At 31.9% G+C, this 24,772-nt stretch overlaps 1 protein-coding gene across 5 annotated transcripts in view; it reads right to left on the bottom strand.

Annotated features, from left to right (window-relative positions):
- Window positions 1–2,486: 2,486 nt before the first annotated feature.
- LOC140447393 (four and a half LIM domains protein 2-like) overlaps window positions 2,487–24,772 on the bottom strand; it is a 402,290-nt gene continuing 380,004 nt past the window's right edge. For all 5 annotated transcript variants that reach the window (XM_072540017.1, XM_072540016.1, XM_072540018.1 and 2 more), the window contains 2 exons: window positions 4,216–4,385; window positions 2,487–2,984 (listed from right to left, as the gene is read on the bottom strand). In XM_072540017.1, coding sequence (XP_072396118.1) covers window positions 2,640–2,984; window positions 4,216–4,385 — 515 coding nt within the window. In that variant the 3' untranslated portion in view covers window positions 2,487–2,639. The remainder of the gene's footprint in view (window positions 2,985–4,215; window positions 4,386–24,772) is intronic.

Raw genomic sequence — 24,772 nt, 5'->3', positions numbered from 1 at the left:
CCAGTAGGTTGAACTTGATTCGAATTGTATAGGTTATATTTACTATTGTAATATCTTATATAAAGGTTTTTTGTTACTCACGTCGGGTTGAGTCGATTGGCATCAACACTGCACTATTGTTTGTTGATAGTATTTAAGGATATTAAATTTTTGCTCCGTATTTTACATTGAAAAATTGAAAAATAACAACGGTTTAAAACGTAGTATAATCATGCCCAAAAAATTATTATATATTGTATTTCCTAAGCTTTGTTTTATTTTTTGCTCCAGAGAATTCCGTTCAGACAGTTAATTGCTTTCCGCGCCTGTATTGCTCTCGTTCTTATTTCTTTGTCGTCTGAACTTGTTTTGTCCATTGTAACCCCTGGATATTTATAATCTTCACATGCTTCTCAGGTTTTCCAAATATAGGCTACAACTTTCCATTTCTATGCGTAGATATTTGTTCTTTTCAATATTTATAGTTAGTCCCCAATCTTTGTAGGTTTCTTTATATATTCCAGGTCTACTGTATTGCCAGACAGTACTGCCTGGTCATCTGCAGACTAAATCAACCTATTTATAACAGTAGATAACCAAAATAAGAATAAAAACACCGTTTTTTAAAGAATTTATTAAAGAATAAAATATAACAGATGTCCCTAAAAGCAAAGCTCTTGATGTTTTCAATGATTCTTATAACAATAAATGTTTTCACAACATTCCCATTGGTTACAAGTACTTAAAACAAGATTAAAATATACATGAAACTGGTTAACATCTAAATAAATTATCAATAACAATTTTTTCGTTAATATAAATCCAAGCATTGATAAATACAATAATATGCAACAACCAAATTAAGATTCCAACCATTTAAGGATTAATCAAAATTTCTAAACTACTCAAATAGCACCAAAATTGCTCTTCCATCGTATGTAAATGCTATAAAGCTGTATACATAAAATATTATCTACAACAAACGCTTAAAAAGTTTCCATAAATTACAAATAAAATATATTAACGCCCACTAACAATTTGCGTCGACAAAAAAATTCAAGAACTAGTCAACTAAATCTGCTCGTTTGTGCCACACAGAGAAGCAAACTAGAATTAAGTTTTAAGCAATAATTTTTTAACCGTGCAGCCATTGCAGTTCGTTGCCGTTTATCGCCGACCTAACAATTTTTGCCGTTTACCGCATGTGCAGCGATTTTGGTCGTTTATAGCATGCGCACCGATATTGGTCGTTTATCGCTTACGTTTATTATGCACGCGAACGGTGATAAACAGCAACGGCAAGATTGATATAAGCTGTTGATTTTTTTTGTCGAACTAGCCGCAGATTTTCTTAATTGATATATTAACACTTATTATACGATATCAGAATAAGGCAATGTTTTACTTATTTAGAATATGGCTACATTATCAATCGTTTTATTGCTCAACCAACTTATGTGATACATCGAAAATTCAAAAGCTAGAAGCGATTTAAAAATTAGTAGTAGTAGTCTGTAAATGTAAAAAAATAAAAATAAATAAGCATTCTAAATTAATAGACCTCTGACAATAAACTAAATAAGAAATTAACGATAGATACATAACTAAATTGTCAAAAACTTTAAGGTTAAACATATTCAAAAAAATAAAATAAAATTTGTAGGTGCGACCGGGGTAAGTAATCATTTTTACCGTCAGGTTTTAAGCAATAACGTACAAATTATGGTTTTGACTATTATTTGGACTATTTTCGTTTTTATCAGTGCCTATTCGTTAGTACGTACTGAAAATACAGGTAAAGACGGCATCAATATAAAGACCTTTACAGTAGTAACTTTCAAAGACTCCATAAATTGTGCACTCCATGCCTATTCGCAAAAAACGAACAGGCTGAGATGACTGCGGTCATGCGCAATGATATGGTGCCCAATAAGTGTATGAATTTTAAACCGGACAGAGGGAAGAAGTGGTGTTCGACAGGGAAATTTGTTAGAATAAAGTGACTGATGAAATGTACTAAACAGGATACATTTATACTAAGTGCTACTATATAATGAAATTTCCATCTATGGCACTTACCCCGACGTACCTGATTTGTCCTTTTTTTTTTAAGAAATTTTTTATTAATTTTTTCTGTTTATAAAATGTCATTGTGTGCGTGAATTTGTGTGTGTTTGGGGGAATTAAGTACTGTTTTTTACAACTAAAAAATGGTACCCAATTGCGCCGCGAGTGTAAGATAGTGTGTGTTTGTGTGACATTACTTTAAAAAATATTCACAGTAATTTAAATAGAAAAATCCATATATTTTGATTTAACACTCAAAAATCTATTAGTAGGTTGACAAAATCATTTATTTTGACTTTGATATGTACTTTTTTTTACCTCGGTACATTCTTCTCCCTAAACAATTGATATGTGACACATATGATCTATAATGTATTTTTTCATACGTTATAAATAAAAAATGATTACAAATATTTTTATTTATTATTTAATGTCGTTTATTTGCTAAAAACATATAAAAGTATGTAGTATTTTGTGATTTTTGTCAACCTACCGGTCAAATTTCCCAACCTCACAACCTCGTTGACAGCTGTCAACAATATGGCATCGATGACAGTTGACAGCCGCGATCTCGTTGACACCCGTCAACGAACTTACATAAGCTTGGTCTTGGCGCAATCCGGACAGATGATGTCGTCCTGATCGGTGATGAATCCGCGTCCGACCAAGCTGGTCTTGCAGGAAGCGCAGAAGAAGCAATCGTTGTGCCAGTGGCGTTCCTCGAAAGAGATGAATTTGGTGCCGCCGATACCGGTGATGGGCTTTCTGCAAGCGGTGCAACGCTTGGCGAACAGTTCGCCGAAGCATTCGGCGCAGTAAGGCTTGTCGTCGCGGGACGTGAAACGTTCACCGGCTAAGCTGCGTTGGCAGTTAGTGCAAGTGAAGCACTCCCTATGCCAGGGTTCGTTCTTGTAAGTTACCCCACCACTGGTGATCACCTGGAAACCAAAATGTAAATTAATATACTGAAAGAGATAATATCTTGCTAGTCTGGAACTAGTCGTGAGGTTAACGGGAACTATCATTAAGTATAACCTAAAAAGCGTGTCCGTGATTTAAGTGTACTTTTCATTAGAGATTCTCAGCACTATATTTTCTACAATATTTACAGGACAATCTAATATTCTGATATAATATCTATTCCAAGTATATAAAAATCCAAATCAAATATTTATAAACTTTTCGCAATAGAGATGGATTAATAACTCAAAATTTTAAGGAAATTAAGGAAAACACTACGGGCGGCTCAAAGAAAATATATACTTTAAGAGCGTAGGCGCAAAATTTCGAGCCAATGCTTTTTAAATGCATTCATTTTTTTCGAATCCTGAGAAAACTAATAAATATTTTTGAAAAATTTAAACGCAGAATGAAAGATGACATTATTACCGAGGGCCGAAAGTCCCTGAAAACTTCTATAATGTTTATTTTAATAAGTTACAGGGGCGAAAAAGAAATTAAAATTTAGTGTGATTTTTAATCTCAAATATCTCATTCAAAAAACCTTTTTGTTTATTCTAAGGGACTTTCGGCCCTCGGTAATAATGTAATCTTTCATTCTGCCTTTAAATTTTTCAAAAATATGTATTAGTTTTTTCAGGATTTGAAAAAATGAACTTTTACTACACGTAATTTGCTGTGTGGTATGATACGCTCTTAAGAGCCCAATGAATAGAAACCGTCAAAAAAATATAATTTATACTTTTCTAGCTACTGTAAGCATCGAATAACATAGCAGCAAGAATACATCCTTGTCAAACTCCTCTAGAATATTGATACTGATCATTGTTAAGGTTTTCTGTACGATTTGTACAGCGATATGCCATGATTTGTATATATACAGCCCACACAACATAGACAGTATAACGGAATATGAGCGATAATTTAGCTCTAAAAATCAAGAGTCAATCAAGTGCAGGAATAGTCTGGAATAACTGGAGTGGAGAGCCGATATCAATGATAGAATGTGGAGAATGGTTACGTTCAAAATGGAACAAATACGTTATAAAATACAATAGAAAGACAACGATACAAAAGGATAACGAAAAAGATATAAAACATGGAATAAAGATGAAAAGACAGAGAAGAAAATGGAAATAACACAGAAGGAAAAATATAATGAATTAACGGTATTTTCATATCAAAACAAAAAAGAGTATGAGTACATACCTTGTTGCACTTGATGCAGCGAGTTGCGAATTTTTCTTCATAACACTTGGCGCAATAGATTTCTTGTTCACGAGGGATGAAGCTCTGGGTACCAATTGGTACCTTGCATACACAACAACAGAAACACTTCTCATGCCATTGTCTGGTCTTGTATTCCATTTTCTTGGTACCTGGAACAAAAAACTATGTTAGTACAACGTTATTTAAAAGGAACACTATTTTCTTCTGAACGAATTACTGCATTGAGTATTGTGTACAAAATTACAAAATATGTCTACTAATATTTGTAGAAAACTTATATGGTAGATATATAGATACCACTACCTGTATTTTCTACAGTTCTCTACAGTCTACAGTTTTCTACATTAAAATGTAGATAAATGCGACACGTTTCAATCGTACTTATTATAAGTAGTGCTGATACAATAAATTATGAAAACAATTAAGATTGTAACATTAACAATAATATTTAATTAATAGTTATCCTTAACCATTGACTTTTACAACAAAACTATTTAGTAGTTGAAGTTAAGTGTGTTGCCTATATTCGACCCATGTAAATTGTCATTATTATGGCTGTAATATAACCGGTGAGATCTCATTTTTGGCATTACAACTAATGCTGTGTAAGCGTAATGTAATAATAATCTAGATGTAGAACTGAAACACAATAAATTAAGCCTAGTTTAGTGCGCGTCTTGTCCGCTAGGTGGACACAAATAAAGGGACAAAAAAAGTAAACATTCTTTGAAATTTCATTTGTTTCCCGTGATGATTATATGAAATTTTGTATGAGTGGTTAGGTTAGGTTAGGTAAGATAATGTCCTGGACGAAAAATATTCATTTTTACCTGTAGAAGTGTATTTTTAAATCATAATATTAATTTCTCTCATGTTGTCGATTGTATTGTATAGAGTATAGAGTATGAGGGAAATGTATATACTCCAAATATAGTGGTAATGAAGGAAAAGATATTCTTTGAAGATAATGAAATAGAAACTGACATAGATCTGCTTCCGGAAGACTTGAACATTGTATTGGTAGGAGATGAGAAATCCAAATTAATCTTTTATAATGTGTGGACTTTTTTATGTGCGTGGATTTATTATTAGGAAAATTGTTTCCAACCTAAAGTGTTACAAGTAAAATGCGTTAGGCTGTCACGGCCATCGTCTAACTTGTTAAACTGTTTGTTCGGGCTATTAGGCCGTTGTCTTCTGAGATTAGTTTTCTTAGAACTAATCTCAGAACACAACGGCCTAACAGCCCAAACAAACAGTTTAACAAGTTAAAGTGTTTAGATTGTATTCAATGTTTATTTAAACCACAATACGACCATTCTTATGCTTCTGTTGGGGAATTTAGCAAGTTAGTAAATTTAAAAAATAATGGTAGCTTACTGATTACCACAAAAGACACTTTTCAGGTTGTGGAAAACACACAAACAACCTTGTTCTTGGCCACCGGTGACTTCAAAAATGTTTCATGTGTGAATACTAAGATAGTCAATGGCATTGTTCTATCTGTAGTCAATAACCTTTTTTCAAGTAATGTTTTCTCTTTGTCTACGTCTACTGAAGTGCTAGACGTCAGTTGTCACCGTACCGAGTTCATTAATATCGTTAACCATGAATATCTTAGGGTTAGGGAGGAATCAGACTGCTCGACCAGACCGACCGTCCACGATCGACTAACATTACGAGTCTATGCAAATATATGCGCAGAGTCAGACTGGTGGACCGTCCATCACTTACAGGACCGATCGCGATCGTCCAGTTTTGAAATTCGGACTTGTTGGAATTTTTGATCGTTTGGTCGATGAATATGGAACATTTCGCATTCATTTATACTGTTTTGAGTAATGACATTGACCATTGATATTTCAAAATTATTTGTAATTAACTTATACAATTTGGGCTTGCTCATGCAATAAAATTTTGAAATTTAATAGAATCATTTAATAGAATGGGATATTAACACAAAGAATTCTCCTTGTTTTTGTCTTTTTAAAAAAATGTCATGCACCCAAACTGTCCTACGCCTACGAAGAAGTCTCCACATCAAATAATTGATAAACAATTTATCAGTAGAATTATTGCTGCTAATTTTATCCATAATTCAATTTTCCACAAAAAGCCCCGTAAAATAATATTACAAAAATGTGGTTATGTTGCTACACCCTCCTGACGTTTTGACGGTCGGTCGATGGAACACGAACGAGTATTGTGAGTTTAAAAATAAAAATATAAAAGTTGGTTGTTTGCCGTCGGACGGTTGGTCGTGGTCGGTCGGGCAGTCTGATGCCTACCTTAGACGCTATGCACTGGGAAATAGAGGACTGAAAAAGGGAACGCTTCTTCAAAAAGACATTAGAGGTATTAAAGGCATTACCTACATTATTGTAATGTATGTCGTTTTGCTTGCTTACAAGTTTTAAGTTGATAAAGGAAGTCCCAAACTGCATTTTCTTTTATGCAGTCAAGTGCGATTAGGCTGAAATTTTGACATAAGACGTCTACGAGAATGTATTACATGCATCGATATAATATACTAAGGAGATATTGATATTTTTACATTTAGCTGATAGATGACGGTACTGACGTCATATTACTAGCTACAATGTTTGACGTAAATTTGACAGTTGAATAATTATTTCCCGATATTTTAAAGTTAAGCAGGTAATATTATGTGTTCAAGTCAATAATTTAATGTTTTCTTTTTGGTAAATTAATAAATTAGTTAAATTTTAATATTTTGCATCCAGTCACATCAGTGGCGCGCGATACTGCATACCTGTAAAATATATGTGTTTTTATGTTATAAAAATAATAATTTTTTAATTTTACAATGTTATATGTCATTATATCTTTTATTTAAGTGTAAATGACACCTAAAAAAATGTTTATTGTACATATATATGTACCAGAAGAATTTTTTTCGTATACCACTGACATTCCGGAAACAAGATCTGCCATTGTTACTCGCTACTTTGGACGTAAGTCTTTATTCGTAGGTTTCAGCCTTATTATATTATATCGATGATTACACGATAGTAGATTTCTCTTTAGATAGTGTCGCCATCGGGCGGTAAGGCTAAGTACTTATCCGACCGCCTACGTATAAGATATTCAAAATTGTTAAATTATGTGGCAAAATACACATAAGTCAATTGAATGTAATTCTCTTGTGAATCAAGACTTTGTATCTGTTAGAAAAATATTCGTTCCTCACTGTACTTTTTGTAAAACATCAAAGAAGTTCTGTTCTAATTCTAAACTTTTCTAAACTTCGATAGCGTGACGGAAAAACTTTCCGTAGTTCATAAAGTTGATACATTTCTTTTATCTAGGCGATGGATCTTGAAAACGGCAGATTTAAGTTTCGGTTTAATAGCTTTCTTAATTCGTTAGGTGCGTGTTAGATTTAAAAAACCAAACTTTGTTAAATTGATTTAATAGTGTGGTTTTTGTGATACGAATCTAAAATATTGTATAAAGAAGCGGCCTAATATCAGTTATTTAAGAACAAGTTTTTTTACAATATTGTTATATTTTTCTGCGTGTTCAGAGATTAAGTGAAGCACAAAACAAAAGAATAACAATAAAATACCAACAGCTACCTTTATACTTTTAAAAGTGATAAGAATAGTGTATTGTTTATTTCTGATTTTTTATACATTTTTTGTTAGGATAAGCACAAGTTTAAGAATAAGTTTTATTAAAAATTACTTAAAACAGTTTGTTTCATTTGTGTTTACGTTATTATAATAATAAAAGTTTAAAGAAAATTAAAATTTTAAGTTTAAAATGCAAGTGCTCCGTTAATTGTCTTAGCCCAGTCTGGTTAAAAAAGGTCGAAACATTTTTCGCAGATATCTGAAGCTTTTAAGACATAGGTGGGGGTTACTAGATGACGAATAGATGAAAAAGTACTCGTATTTTTACCTGGCGTTTTTTTTAAAGAATAATTTATGGTCACAATTTGATTTTTTGTCTATAAGTTTTTTTCCTTATATTTTACATAAAAAATATTTATATCATTTTTTTTATATCAAAAAATCTTTATTTTCCCGTTTATTTATTTTCCGGGATTTTCCGATATTTTCGGGGGTGTGAATATTATGTCATCATTATTAATACTGCGACAGACTATTCCAGCCAAATTAAAAAAAAAAGTAAGTTTTTACGATGAATTTCAAATGGACTCAATTTTTCCGAGGTTTCCCATATTTCCCGGCCAGTGAAAACTATGTAGTTATTCATATTTCGACGAGCTACCCCAGATTAAAAAAAGAATCTTTTAGCTGCAATGGAAGTAGATATAATGTAAATTTTCCTACGTGTTTCAATTTGAAGTACCGATCTCGAAAAAAAAAACGGAGCTGAAACAGTTATCCCCTTTCATTTTCCTATGTCGATATTTCGAAAGTAGCTTCGTTTCGAAGGGCTGTAAGTTTTGAAAAATTGGATGAATTTTATAGCTGTAAGTTTCAGTATAAAGTTGAGATTTTCATTCAAAATTTGTGCAAATTTTACTTCTTAATGTTTATAAACAATGGAGATATGATTTTTTAAAAAATAGTCCCCAACTTCGTTCCTATTCGTCATGGAAGGTTTTTTTTTAATGTAAGTTTTTTTACCAGCTATCCAATGGTTGTACGTACAAGTCTGTACCTTGAAAAATATAGAAGTTATTATAATTGTTTATAAGTGAAAAACATACCCCTTTTTCAAACGTTTATTTTGTAAATAATTTCGATGAAAACGCAATATGCATTTAACTTCTGAGATAGTTTAAGTCTTAAAGAATCCTATGAAATTTGCTAAAAGTGTCTAGCATCATTAATAGAGCAAGTTCAATAGTTTAAATATTTAGTCTCAGGGATAAATAAATTAAATAACTTTTAAACTATTTAACCGATCGAGGGAAAATTTCGCACAAATTTAAAAGATGATAATTCTTGGATGTTCAAATGTATTAATAACATTTTATTTTGTTATTAAAAAAATTAATAAAATTTATAAATTAGTGCAAAAAAACTGCTTGCAAATATCTCCTTAAATTACACAGGCCTGCAAAAAATATTTTTCGAAAGTTGTTTGAAATTTGATAACTGGGTTTTATGTACTTTTCAGCGTTGATTTCAAAAATGTAAATCATTTTTGTCTATCACGTCAGGTTTTCTCACAAAGTTGAGAGTATGTTTGGGTATAATAACAAAATGTAAGAAGCAATTTTTCACCTTTTTCTTTCCAACGTTAGTAAATTTAGTTTATTTATTAATCATGTTTTAAAATACATTTCTAGTACACTTACATTTCTCTTTAAGCTCGTAAGTCTTTTTAATAACGCTTTTGCTTTTTTTCGAAGTCTCTTTTACTGTTTTTCCGGCCGTGGACACGTTGAGGACACTCTTTTCATCATCCAGCAGTGCTTTCATCATCCATCTACTATGATGCTTAGTTTCATCTTGCGTGGAATCTTTTTTTCATTTCTTTAATGTCTTGATGAAATCTTTCTCCCTACTCTTCACTGACATCACCAAGGTTTGCCTTAAAGTAGTCAAGATGTGAATGGAGAAAGTGAAGTTTACTGCTCATGTTACATCACCGCTTTTTATAGTTGCCGATCATGTCTACGATTGTCTTGTAGTTTGGATCTCTTTTGTTACCTAGGAAAACAGTAACTACTAATTTAAAAGATGTCCATGTCTCAACATTTTTAACCCGTTTATCTCAAACGCCAAGCTTTTTTATGTAGTGTTGCTTTCTGTCTGTGCTGTTCCATTTACAGAGAAAGCAACAAAACTGTGTATAGTTATAATAGCAGAGTTTGCTGATCGGTTGCGTCAGGATTGTAGCAATCACTGTCTTCTTCACTAACACCTTGCTGAAGCAATGGCTCGTGATCATCATGTATTTTATCCAAATGATTTACAGGAGAAGGTTTTGGCACTTCAGGTCCATGAGGGACAGAGCGAATGGCTAATTGAATGTTAGGGTAAGAAATATCCTTTTTGTGTTTCAACTTAAATCCGCGTACGTTGCAAGAACAAAAATAGCAGTCATCACTATGATTTTTGGACTCCCTCCAAACCAGTGGTATTGCAAAAGGTAAGGAATGCTTTTTACCTTGAAACCATTGTCTCAGTTCTTCAACACACACTGGACAAATTTTGTGTTTCGCCCAAGACTTATCTTAAGCGCCTAACTTTATACCAAAATAGGCGAAATATACTTTTTTAACGAAATCGGAAGAGTATCTTTGTTGCTTGTTAACGGTATAGTTTCCGCAAATGTAATAAAAGCAATCTGGCGAGTTTATCAATCCTTTGGTAGCCATTGTCTATACGACACAATAATTTCAAAACACAAGAAAACAATCACTACTTTAAAGCACTAATAAAAACAATACATAAACTGCACCAAGTAAAGAGCTACTGTTAACTGTAGGACAGTATAAGTGGCTCACTGCTTGTTAATAGCAGGGAAAGGGGCAGCGCGACAGATAGGCACTGACATGAAAGAAGGCGCAGTGTGTCAGCATGTGGATGGGGAGGGAGTACGTAAGTGCTGACATGAAAATACTGCTGGTTTCTTCTAATTACCCTTTATTATATAATTTTGTGAAATAACTGTACGTGATGGAATTTTTTTACTTTTTTTCCCGAAATCAGCGTTAAAAACAGTATGAAAATCACTTATTAAATTTTAAACAATATTTTGGTCGCAGACCTGTGTTATTAATCAATTTTAATTTAAAAAACGGGAAAATAAAGATATTCTTGATATAAAAAAATGATATAAATATTGTTTATGTAAAATATAGGGAAAACAAATTATAGACAAAAAATCAAATTGTGACCATAAATTATTGTTAAAAAAAACGCAAGGTAAAAATACGAGTACTTTTTCTTCTATTCGTCATCTAGTAACCCCCACCTATGTCTTAAAAGCTTCAGAAAATCTGCGAAGAATTTTGCCGTGAAATGGATAATTTTTGCATAACTAGACTGGATTATCTGTATAATATGAAGGGAATTTATTGAATCTGTAAATATAAGGTAATTTATATATCACGTTGAGAAGTGTCACCTGTTTTTCTTCCATAAAAGTCTAACAAATGAAAATACTTTGTATCACTTTGTGTAACATCCTCACTCCACCTAGTACGGCAATCATCGACGTCCCAATTTGGCTATGTCGATACGTAAGGTCAAGTTCCAAAAAAATAGATGAATCCATAGCGTGACTCAAACTTCTAATAAACCCAGTATCATTCATCACGATTTTTTATTGTTCTGAGACGATAAATAAAAATTTTCGGCGACTATTCGGTGTGTTGGTGTAATAAATGCAAGCAATTACCCAAATTTGGGCTTTGTGTTGGTTTCGCGATAAAAGAGGTCAATGTTGCAGACGAAGACTGCACGAGCCGCTAATTTTTTTCGTTGTAGGTACATAAATTGGTATAAATTGTGGTTTATGTCGGGATAATTGAGGGGTAATTATCTTTTTAAATCCGTCGATGAATGACACATTGTTTACCGCCAATTAGCATCTACGATTTAATGCGAGTGTACAGTGTGGTTAAAAAATTATTCAATATAATAATACAATAAGTGGAAGCAGGGAATAATTTATGAATCAAAATGTCTTTAGCTTATTTACTTTTCTGATTAATGGCAGTATTATTAAATGGTATTAATAATACAGAGAATGTAGAAATTAATCAGGAAGGTAAAACAAAGAAATTTAAAATAAACCAATTTCCATTTCAATAGCCACTAGTCAAGCTGGGAATAAAATATTCTTCCCATGACGCCGTCTCCTTTCGAAGGTTGGCGATACAAATGGCAATTGTAGTTCTGGAAACTGCTGCGCGAAAGATTTCTGCGGATGAGCGGTCGAACCATCTCCTCAGGTCTTTCAGCCACGAGTTCTGGCGTCTTCCTACTGATCTTTTGCCCTGTACTTTTCCTTCCAGTATAACTTGAAGTAATTCATATCTTTCGCCTCTCAACACATGACCCAAGTATTGCATTTTCCTCTCTTTGATTATTCTTAGTAATTCTTTTTGTTTACACATGCGACAAAGTACCTCAACATTAGCAACTCTTTGTAACCATGGAATTATCAACATAATAAAATATTAGAAAATGATAACATCGAGGAAAGCTAGGAAAAACTCAAAAATAACATAATTAACGCAGGTAAGTGAAAAGTAACGAGGAAAGTAACGAAAACTAACGTATTAAAAAAGAAAACAACATGGTTCAGAGAGGAAATAAAGAAAAATGTGAAGAAAAGAAGAAAGCTTTTTTTACAATACAAAACACAACAAACACAACAGGTATATAACCACTACAGACGAATCAGAAATAAAACGACTAATTTAGTTAGACAAAAAAAAGGGAACACTGGCAAAGCTTCTCAAAACAGATGGAACACGACTTTTATGGAACACAAACAGAAATATGGAGAATGATCAGAGGACAAAGAAAAGAGATGAACGAACTAATAAAAACGAAACACATTCAGAAGGAAACATGGGTAGACTACTTTCGATCCCTATTTGCTAAAGGTGACGATAATGAACCACCAACACCAGAGGTGGCGACAAACGAAGAAATACATATTGAGGACAAAGAGGTAAAGGAAGCATTAAGAAAATTAAAAAATAGGAAGTTACTAGGTGATGACAGAATCCCGAACGAACTCCTAAAGTACGGAGGACCAGATCTGATCAAACAACTATTAAAACTAATCCAAAAGATAATAGAACAAAACAGAATCCCTCAAGAATCTAGATCAAGCATCCGAATACCTCTCTTCAAAAGGGGAGACAAATCGGACCCGGAAAATTACAGAGGAATTAATTTATTAAACACAACACTACAATTAATAACCAAATTGATAACAAATAAATTGAATTAAATTATAACACTAGCAGAAGAACAAGGTTTTAGGTCGGGAAGATCATGCACCGACGCTATATTTATAATGAGGTTATCATTAGAATACAACAAACAGGCATATCTATGTTTCGTGGACCTTAAGAAGGCATTTGGTTGGGTTAAATTAAAGGACGTTATCCACCTATTGTACGCAAGAGAGATACCTATAAGAATAATCAAAAAGATCCAAAATATCTTACCAAAACAACACAATAAAAGTAAAAGTAGAACAAGAACTAACCGACCCTGTTGAAGCTGGCAATGAAATAGGACAGGGAGATTCCCTGTGTCCTCTATTGTTCAACCTTATTATGGATGAAATAATAAAAGAAGTAAGAACTAAAAAAAGGTACCAAATGGGAGAAGAACAACTTAATCTGCTATGCAGACAATGCAATACTACTCCCTCAAAGTGAAGATGATTTACAACGTATGATGCACCAATTTAATACATATATATATATATATATATATATATATATATATATATATATATATATATATATATATATATATATATATATATAATTTCGGTTTACAACGTTCTTCGACGTCTTCCGATTTCCAATCTCCATCTCATTCTATCGTTCCATAAATCGTCCTCCAATTCTCTTTCTCTGATTTCTTTATCAACTCCTTCTCTCCAACTTCTTCTAGGCCTTCCTGGTCTTCGCCTACCTCTTGGTTGCCATTCAAGAATTTGTCTTGGTATTCTATTCTCCGGCATTCTCCTTACGTGTCCGTACCGAGTTGTGTCGTTTTGATGTCATCAACAATATTATGTGTAACCGCCATGATTTCTCGGACTCTCCCGTTTGTTATTCTGTCGCGTCTGGAGATTCCCGCCGAGCGGCGCCAGAAGTCCATTTCTGTTGCTCTAAGCATTTTCTCTGATCTGTCTTTTAGGGGCCACACTTCGCATCCATATGTTGTGATACTTTTTATTATGGTGTTGTATATTCTTCTTTTATTGTCTTTAGAGATGTTTTTATCTCACAGTATGCTGTTTAGTAAGGCTATGCCTTTCCTTCCCTGTGTATTTCGTTCCTTAATGGCTGCATCTAATTTTCCGTCTTGAGTGATCTTTACTCCTAGGTATTTGTAGTTATCACATAGTTTGATCTCTTGATTTTCCTCTACGAGAAGGTTATGTTGATCTCCTCCGATACTCATGTACTCAGTTTTTTCCATATTCACTTCCAAACCCCACTCTGTAAAATCTTCTAATAGTTTTCGCATCATGTAACTAAGGTCTTCAGAGTCCTGTGCGATGATGACCTGGTCATCCGCAAAGCACAGAGTGTACAAAGTTAAGTCTATTAGTGGTATGCCCATATTCGTACATTTTTTCTTCCATTTGTTGAGTGCTGCTTCGAGGTATATTTTGAATAATGTTGGGGATATACAGCATCCTTGTCTTAGTCCTTTAGTCACTTTGAATCCCGGTGTTATCAGATTTCCTGTTTTAATTCTTGTTGTTTGTTGGTAGTACAACGTTTTTACTGCTTCAATCAATTCTATATTTATATTTGTTTTCCCCAGTGCCTCCCATAATTTATCAAGCGGGATACTATCATATGCTTTCCTAAGGTCTACGAACGTCAGATGGACTTCTTGGCCACGAGCAACTTTCTTTTCAATTATCTGAGTAATAGAGAAGACATGGTTTATTGTAGATCGACCTGCACGAAAACCAGCCTGTTCTTCGGCTTCCATATCTTGGTATTCTTCTTCTATTCGATTTTTTATTATTTTCCCATATATTCTGCTAACCAATTTAATACAACCGCCAGAAAATTTAAGATGTAAATTGGAGCTGGAAGGTCAGATAATAGAATAAGTGATGGAGTTTAAATATATAGGCATCACATATCTAGCTACGGAAAGCTCGAAACTGAAGTGGAAGATCAAGTGAATAGAGCAAACGGAGCCGCAGGTTGCATGAATAAAACAATATGGAGAAATAAAAATATCGGGAAAGAAATGAAAGGTAGAATTTACGAAACAGTCATCAGACCAATAATGACATACGCGGCAGAAACACGACCTGATACAGAGAGGACAAAAAGGATGTTAGAAACGGCAGAGATGAAAACACAGCAGAGAAAAAAAGACACTATGGGACAAAGCTAGAAGTACCAATATACGACGTAGATGCAAGGTGGAGAACATCAAGAACTGGGTAAGAAATAAAAGAATAGAATAGAACAATCATATAAACCGACTGACAACAAATAGAGTAGTAAAGACGGCAAGAGACGGTTCCCCAATAGGAAGACGATCAGTAGGAAAACGATGGAACGACAACTTACTAGAGGCTCATTGAAAAACAGACAGCCATGTCTACATAAAAAAAAGAAGAAGTAGAAGAGAATAGCTACTATTTCCCTTTCCCTTTCCGATTTCGACCGATTGGTGATTAAGCTCAATTCCTGTCTATTTTCTATTTTTGTTCTCCAGTTAGATATCTTCATTCTGTTGATATCTTCTGACCTGATCTTCTCATTTGCACTTTGGTCTTCTTCTAAGTTTTGTATTTGTAGGATTCCACTTTAATATTTTCTTTAATAATGTAATCTTCTCTAACACAACAAAAACGGCTGATATGATTACTATATAATTGCTGTATATTACAAGCTCAATTGTTCTGTAAAAATAATCAAAAGTAGCCGTTATTAGGGGTATTTTCAAAACTTTGGTTTTTCTTTACCACGGAAACACGCAATGCAATCATTGTACGAATTTGTATAAAATACAATTTACAATCATTTATAAGTTTTCCAGATTAAATATCGAAGAAAAGGCTCATTAAGTAACACGAATATTAATGATAGACATTATTAACACATTTTAAAAATATACTTCGAAATTATATATGAGAAATATTCTACGATGTAAATCAGTAAATCAGTCACGTAAAATATTAGACCAAATAAATTACCAAATAAAAAGTATTTTTCGTGGCACTCTTTGATACAGGTAACTGTAGGATCTAACCACTGCTTTTGATAAATTTGGTGGTAACAATATGGAATAAACAAAATATGCAAAAGAATAATCGTCATTTTTTACTTATAAACAATATATAAACAATGTAAGATTGCTTTTTGATTTTAAATACTCTAGGTGAAGACCGGTACATTGTATGGAAAAGTGACACAATTTTACAGAAAAAGCATATAAAATCATTGAAAATGAGAGTTTGTAAAGTGATTTTTGTTAATTTGTTGCTCAATTATTGCAAAAATCGCTTCGAAGTTGAACTTTTCTAAAAATGCACAACAAAAATTTAATTTCGCGTGAGAATAAGGACAATATCACAAAAAAATTCATTGGCATGTTGGCATTTTTACACGAATTTAAAAAATACAACGTCCTACGACCATTAGAACTCGAGTTAGCGCTTTTTTGTATTTCTCGATTTAGACTAGGCGGGATCTGTAGAAATTCAGACCATAATGGACATTTTCCATAGGAAGCTATTTTTTTGCTGGAATCCCTTCAGGATGTGCCCAATATCGATAATCACAATATGCGCCAGTCGCAAACCCTGTGCTAAATTTTTTATTTAACAAAATTTGAAAAAAATTGAAAATTTCTCATTTTTTTGCTCCTATTTTCGTTTATAATTCGGAAAATATTGATCCTAGAGAAAAAATTATAACAAGTTAAAAGTTTCTTTATTCAACTCTACACAATATTTCGTTAGCTAGAAATTGAAAATTTAATGTTTATTGTTGAAAAATAGCAATAATTGAAAAAAAAGTACAAAAAAATGAAGTTAATCCTTTAAATGTTTTCAACTTTCTAAACTTGACCTACAAGCTCCATATTCCGCCTAGAAAAACTATTTAATTTGTTTAAAACGTGTGCTAAATTTTGTTAAGATCGGTCGGATAGGTTTTGCATAATAATTTTTCAATCTAGCCTGCTGGAAAAAAAATCGCAAATTTTCAAATTTATAGTAGGCCCTAAATAAGGCTCTCAGATAGTTGCAATTTTTTTTGCATATAAAGGAAGGCTCAAACTTTCAAACGCTTCTTGTAAAATTCAAATCGGTTCACTAGGAGAGCCTAGAAATTGTTTTAAAGTTTTAAACATTTTTTAGGCTTATAAACAAATTGAATAACTTTACGAGCTTTAAACATATCAATTTCAAAATTTATACACTTAAAGAACATTAAAAGACGCTTCTTTAAAAACGATACATTCGGCTTACTGGTTGCCGAGATATTGAAGGTCAAGGTCAGACCTGAAGTTTCTTGTCCTTTCAAAAAAAAAAAGACTTTAAAAAAAATTATTGAAGATTGAGTCAAAATAAAGTTTATTTATGAAAAAAAATTTTTTTTCGTTTGCCTTTGTTTTAACAATTTAAATAATTTATTAACAATTTAAAAATACATATTTGTTTACTAAAAGTAACAATTTACTTCAATGTATAAATTGCAAGCCCAAAAAAAATGCATGAAGAAAAAATGCAATTACTTGTTTAACATACAATTGTTTATTGCAAATTTCCCAATTTTGCAATTAAAAATGGCATTTGAAAATATAATATTTGAAATCCTTGTCGTCCGAGACATCGATTCAAAAAAAAAAGAGCAAAATTGGTTAACAAGAAGCCGAGATAATGCAATTTTTAGCGCGCCCTATGATTTTGAACTCGCCGATTCACATTTCGAATGAATGTCCCCCACCACCACCTCTCATGCATTCCGAGGGACATTTTACGCGAAAACGGTTTTTTATTTGTCTTTTTTATTGATGTTGCCATAAAAAGCACTACGTAAAACTTTTCATATAAAAAGTAATTGACAAGACGAGGGTATTTGTTTAAAAACGAGCCCTCTATCACTAATGGTTACAAATGTATGCCAACTTTGACCTTCAATATCTCGGCAACCAGTAAGCCGAATGTATCTTTTTTTTGTGAAAAGGTTAAAGAAGCGTCTTTTAATGTTCTTTAAGTGTATAAATTTTGAAATTGATATGTTTAAAGCTCGTAAAGTTATTCAATTTGTTTATAAGATTAATATATATAAAAAATGTTTAAAACTTTAAAAAAATTTCTAAGCTCTCCTAGGGAACCGATTTGAATTTTACAAAATGCGTTTGAAAGTTTGAGCCTTCTTTTATATGTAAACAAATTTGCAACTATCTAAGGGCTTTATTTAGGGCCTACTATAAATTTGAAAATTTGCGATTTTTTTCCAGTAGGTTGGGTTGCAAAATTATTATGCAAAACCTATCCGACCAATCTTAACAAAATTTAGCACACGTTTTAAACATATTAAAAGGTTTTTCTAGGCGGAATATGGAGCTTGTAGGTCAAGTTTAGAAAGTCGAAAACATTTAAAGGATTAACTTCATTTTTTTGTACTTTTTTTCAATTATTGCTATTTTTCAACAATAAACATTAAATTTTCAATTTCTAGCTAACGAAATATTGTGTAGAATTGAATAAAGAAACTTTTAACTTGTTATAATTTTTTCTCTAGGATCAATATTTTCCGAATTATAAACGAAAATAGGAGCAAAAAATGAGAAATTTTCAATTGTTTTCAGATTTTGTTAAATAAAAAATTTAACACAGGGTTTGCGACTGGCGCATATCGTGATTATCGATATTGGGCACATCCTGAAGGGATTCCATCAAAAAAATAGCTTCCTATGGAAAATGTCTAATCGAAAACAGATCCCGCCTAGACTAATTGTACTAATTCAAAAACTGAATTCATAAATTCAAATTTATAAAAGTCGAAATATCTTTGGTTCTATTCAATGAAAATTGATGTTGTTTTTTTTTTAATTTGGGGTAGGTACCTCGTTGCATAGATTATAAAAATTGAATTAGTTAATTTGTGAAAAGTTTATTTAACTAAGTAATTTGTTTAAACAATTTAAAGTAAATACTTATTTTCCAAAATTTTACTTCTCTCTTATTATTAGTAGTAGAAAAGAATTATGAAATGATGAGATGATAGATAGATAGATAGTCACAATCACACAATCTATTGTATTAAATTATGTAATACACAATCTGGAATATGGTATAATGATATGACTTTTGTTTCGTGTATTGTACTGATATTGATCAGCATGTGTTTTTACATCTTGTATATTATTATGAACAGTTAACAAACTTTCAAATATATATATATATATATACATATATATATATATATATATATATATATATATATATATATATATATATATATATATATATATATATATATATAGAAGGTAAAGGAAGAATGCCATACTTTTTAAACAAGGGTTTGCAGTTGGCGCGATATTCTGCTGAGTCAATAATTTGGATTGCTGCTTTCTGAAAAGTGAAAATTTTATATGCGTAGGACGAGTTTCCCCAAAGAATTATGCAATATGTCAGGATACTATGAACCATTCCAAAATAAACTGACCCAAGAATATCTCGACTCACAGAAGTAGCCAATCTGCGCATGGCAAAAATCTGTGAGGCGAGCTTCTTACACAATCCTTCAATATGGTGCGACCAGTTCAACTTTGTATCCATAGTAATACCTAGTAACTTTACTGGTTCAGATGGTTTAACCCATCTATTGGAACTAAACACTATTGTCTGGGTTTTCTGCTCGTTTAACGTAAGTTTGTTACAGTTAAACCATGATTTAGATTTTTCTAATATTTCCTGACTGTAATCAGTTTTACCTCTACATAAAAAGTTTGTGTCATCTGCAAAAAGAACACAGTTGGTGTTTTCCAACGCACTTGGTATATATATATATATATATATATATATATATATATATATATATATATATATATATATATCCTGATCAAAATTTTTAGAATGTATTGTCCATTATTATATTTTATATTTGTGCTGTTAATGCTGAGTGTTAAAGTTTATTTTAACAACATCTCGGCCAACCTTCTTCTGACTGCAGCCCTAATAAACTTGTGGATATATATATATATATATATATATATATATATATATATATATATATATATGTATATATATATATATATATATATATATATATATATATCTCAAGAATAGCAGAGGTCCCAAAACTGATCCTGTTGGTACTCCGCTTGAAACTGGTAGAGGATTAGATTCTTGATAATTAAATGCAACAATCTGTGTTCTTCGTGAGATATGATTTTAAAAGATCGTGTATGGTACCCCTTATTCCATAGTACTCCAATTTTATCAATAGTGTTTGAATATCCACACAATCAAAAGCTTTTGTAAGGTCACACATTAATCCATTAGTAGGTTCACATGCATCAAGACCGTGAACAATATGTTCTATTACTTCTAATAAAGCTTTAGTTGTTGAGTATTTTTTTCTACAACCAAATTGAGAGCTAGATATAATTATTGATTTGTTATCCAAATAATTTGTTATACGATCTTTAATTAAAATTTCAAAAATTTTACTGGTATTATGGTAATAGGTCTTTAAATGTCTAAAGCATTTTTATTTTTTTTTTTTTATAGAGTGTAAGTACTTTTGAGATTTTGAATACATCAGGCCAGTAACCCTCGTTAATACATTTGTTAAATATTATTATGAGTGGTTCAATAATTATATCTAGAAATGCCTTAATAATTTTACTGTTAAAACCATAGCAGTCAACACATGAGGAATTTTTTTAATTGTGTATGCATTCTTTCACATCGGATGCTACTATTGGACCTTCTAGGTAGCTTGCTAAGATAGTAGTTTATGACATGCTCAGAGTTTCCTATTGTTATCTGGTATGGATACGAATAAAAAAAATTAACTTCCTACATCTTATTGAGTCTGAGTTATTTTAATTGTTTAAAATTACAGTACTTTTGCAAACTTATATTACAGTATTTAACATAAACTTTTTGTAGTAAACAAATTGTTTGTAGTAAAAAATGATGTTTATTCTTTTGCATATATTTTGTTTATTACATCACCAAATTTATCAAAAGCAGTTGATGGACACCTGTATCAACAAGTGCCATGGGAAAATCGTTAGTTGTCTGGTCTAGTAAGAAAACGCTGAAGTGACTGCATAGAAGATTTGATGCAGACAGAGAACAAATTGATCGGAAGATCTTAAAAAGAATTAGCTAACTGAATAATAGTCTCGTAACAAGATAAAATAAAATGTTAACGATTATTATTAGTCGATTACGTTAACTATAATTAATTATATCATTCATTTATAAAGATATAATTTTGAATAGAGCATTAACCTTTTAATCTTATTATCAAACTGTCAATCAAATCCAATAAAAAGCTAACAATAGAAATGAATTAATATTAAATGAATATTAGAGAGCCACCGTTTCTATCTGAATTGTAAATGATCCACAAAATTCATTTATGCATTACGGATCATTTGAAGATCGAAATGTTTGGAATTAAAATTACATGTTTTTCGTTTTTACATTGTTTTTTGTTTTGAGTTCCAATCCAGAAATCGTTTTCAAAAAAACTCAAGAAATAATTATAAAAAAGTGATAGGGGCGTATAAATATTATAAAATATCGAAAATATAATATTTTAAGACAGCATTCCTTATTTTTTTTATTTTAGTTAACCATACTACTAGTCTCTTCTATCTCATGTGCGTCTTGTTTTGATTTGGAGAATGAGTAACTAGTCACGCTCTTTACTGGCAGTGGGCAAGAATACCGAAAGTAGAAAAAACTTCAACAGTCATGCCAAAAGATAAACTAATGGACGGGGGAGTGGAAAATAAAAATCAATGAAGGCAAATATCAGTTCACGTTGATTTTACCTATTTGTAAAATGAGCAGGTAGACATAGTAATAACTTTCCATTAATAAATTCAGGTTCGTAATAAAAGAACTTGACTTCAAATTCAAAAAAATGTATTGGCTCCTTGGACGGACATGACGGACGGATGGACTGAAGGAATTCTTGGGTGCAAAGGTGTTTGGAAAAGATGAAGAAGTCAAAGATGAATTGATATTCTGACTCAGGCGTTTGGCGGTAGAGTAACTGATTTCACAACACAATAAATGCCTTGACAATCCAGGCAACTATATTACAAAGTAGCCTAAGGCACTGTGACTTTGTAAACAATACTTTGTGTTGATATATATATATATATATATATATATATATATATATAAATATATATATATATATATATATATATATATATATATATATATATATATATATATACAAGCGTTCGATAGGATAAAGCGCAAAGAAATATACAAAGCACTACGTGAAATGGGAATTAGTGAAAAACTAATAAGAGTGGTAAAAGTGACACTCCGAAAAACAGAGAATAGGGTTAAAATGAATGGCGAAGAAACAGATAAGTTTGAGGTCAGTGAGCAAGTGCGACAAGGAGACCCACTGTCATCGCTGTTGTTCAGTATCGTCCTCGAAGTTACCATCAGAGAAGCTGGAATCAACAGGTCAGGACTTATATATCAAAGAAAACACCAATGCTTAGCATTCGCTGACGACATTGTACTGATAGCCAGAAGTAAGCAAGAATTAAAAGAAATAATAAAAAGATTAGAAATGAAAGCAAGAAAGAAAGGGATGTACATAAATGAAGAAAAGACCAAATATATGGAATGGACAGAAAGAGATTACCTACAAGAACAATATCTGACAGTAATAACAGATGAAAAAACATATAAATTCGAAGAAGTAGAAATATTCCAGTATTTAGGAGCAACATTCACGAGAAGTCAAATATGAAGGAAGAAATCCAAGCGAGAATTATGGCCGGTAACCGTTGTATTTTTGCACTAAACAATTTATTAAGAAGCAAAAATATATCTAGAAGGGCTAAGATAAGAATATATAAGACAGTAATAAGACCTATTGTATTATATGCCAGTGAAACATGGACAATGAACAAATCCGAGCAAGTCTTACTGCAAGTCTGGGAAAGAAAAGTCCTCAGGAAAATATTTGGAGGTAAATTATGGAATGGTATATGGATAAAAAGACCAAATATGGAATTAGAGGAGATGTATGGAGAGCCGAATATCGTAGGGGTCATAAAGTCACACAGACTGAGATGGTTGGGACACATCCAAAGGATGGAAAACACGAGACTGCCAAAAAGAATGCTAATGGGAGGAATAGGAGGGAAAAGGAAGAAAGGCAGACCGAAAACCAGGTGGAAGAAGGATGTTGAAAAAGACATAGAAAAACTTAAAATACCAAACTGGAAAAATAAAGCAACAAACAGAAAAGAATGGAAAAGAATAGTAACCCAAGCCATGGGCCTTCTAGGCCTGGAGAGCTAAATTATATATATATATATATATATATATATATATATATATATATATATATATATATATATATATATATATATATATTTATTTTTTATTTTTTTACCTATATCAAAATGTTCTTCACTTTCTGGATGACTAATGTAGTTTGTAGGAAATATTATACAAACTGTAGGTTAGTCAGTCAAGACTATTAGTAGTATTCGATAAAAAATACTTCCTCGGTTGGAATTTTAACTCCTTTGTTTTGGTCGTTAATTTGCCATACCTCTTTCTTTTGATATCCATGGTTTCCTTATTGTTCGTTCGTTCTGGAGCATCTCTTACAAAAATGATCTGCTCATATATAAAATTTCTTGTTCTGATCTCGTATTAGGCGTGCGTCTTTCCTTTCATATTTATATTGTTGTATACTACTTTTCTTTCTCTTTTTGCTTCTTTGTGAAAATTTCTTACATTCTCGGTTAAAGCGTTCTTCGATTTCTTGTAGTATTTTTACTCATATATTTTAGTTACATACTTTTTTAATTAATGCAGAAACTTCATAATGACTTCGAGAAGGTGAATATACGTAAGAAATGTCAATGGCAACATCAACATAAAACCACCTACCAAAAGTGTCGGGTATTGGATGTATTTGTAGCAAAAATAGTCATGACCTAAATTTTCCTATAAATATCTGCGTTCGTGAGTTGCATGTTCCAATAAAAATGTTCAAAACCGGTAGGCACCAGCCCCCGAATACGAGCCGTTTCTTTATTTACTTATAGAGATTTATGTCTCCTAATGATTCAATTATTATAGCCATTATTTAATTATGGTACATAAAAAACAAGTGTTATATAATAATTTCGTAAATAATATGTAAATATAAATATGACGCATCGATAAATTTATTTTAATTTTGTAAATTTACCGGTTTTTTAATAAATTTTAATAGTTACATGGGGCGAATGATAAGTATTGCCGCGTAATGATACGGGTTTTTTAACACTTGTAAAAGTTTTAAACTGTTCTAAAAGGTTAAAGCATAATGTACTCGAAGAGCAGAAAAGTATTTACAGGAAATCACAATTTCAAATGCAAATGATGGTTTTATAAGAGGGGAAACATTGTTTATTTTCATAGTTTACTAACTTTTTGACGTTCATCAACTAAAATGAGGACTTCCTCTTTTTCTTTTACTGTGAGGAGTCCATGGTATGATTTATTTTGTGAGTAGTTCTTCGGAAATTCTCTGGACATACTGCCTCACTTGTTGGGTATCTATATCTTCTAGTAGTTTTGTTGTTATTAGTATTGTTAGTATTGAGTCTGATAGACTCTTGAGAAATTA

The sequence above is a fragment of the Diabrotica undecimpunctata genome, chromosome 8, assembly GCF_040954645.1.
Source record: "Diabrotica undecimpunctata isolate CICGRU chromosome 8, icDiaUnde3, whole genome shotgun sequence".
Lineage (NCBI taxonomy): Eukaryota > Metazoa > Arthropoda > Insecta > Coleoptera > Chrysomelidae > Diabrotica > Diabrotica undecimpunctata.
Note: the sequence above shows the minus strand (reverse complement) of the source record. Positions and strands in the feature narration are given on the sequence as shown.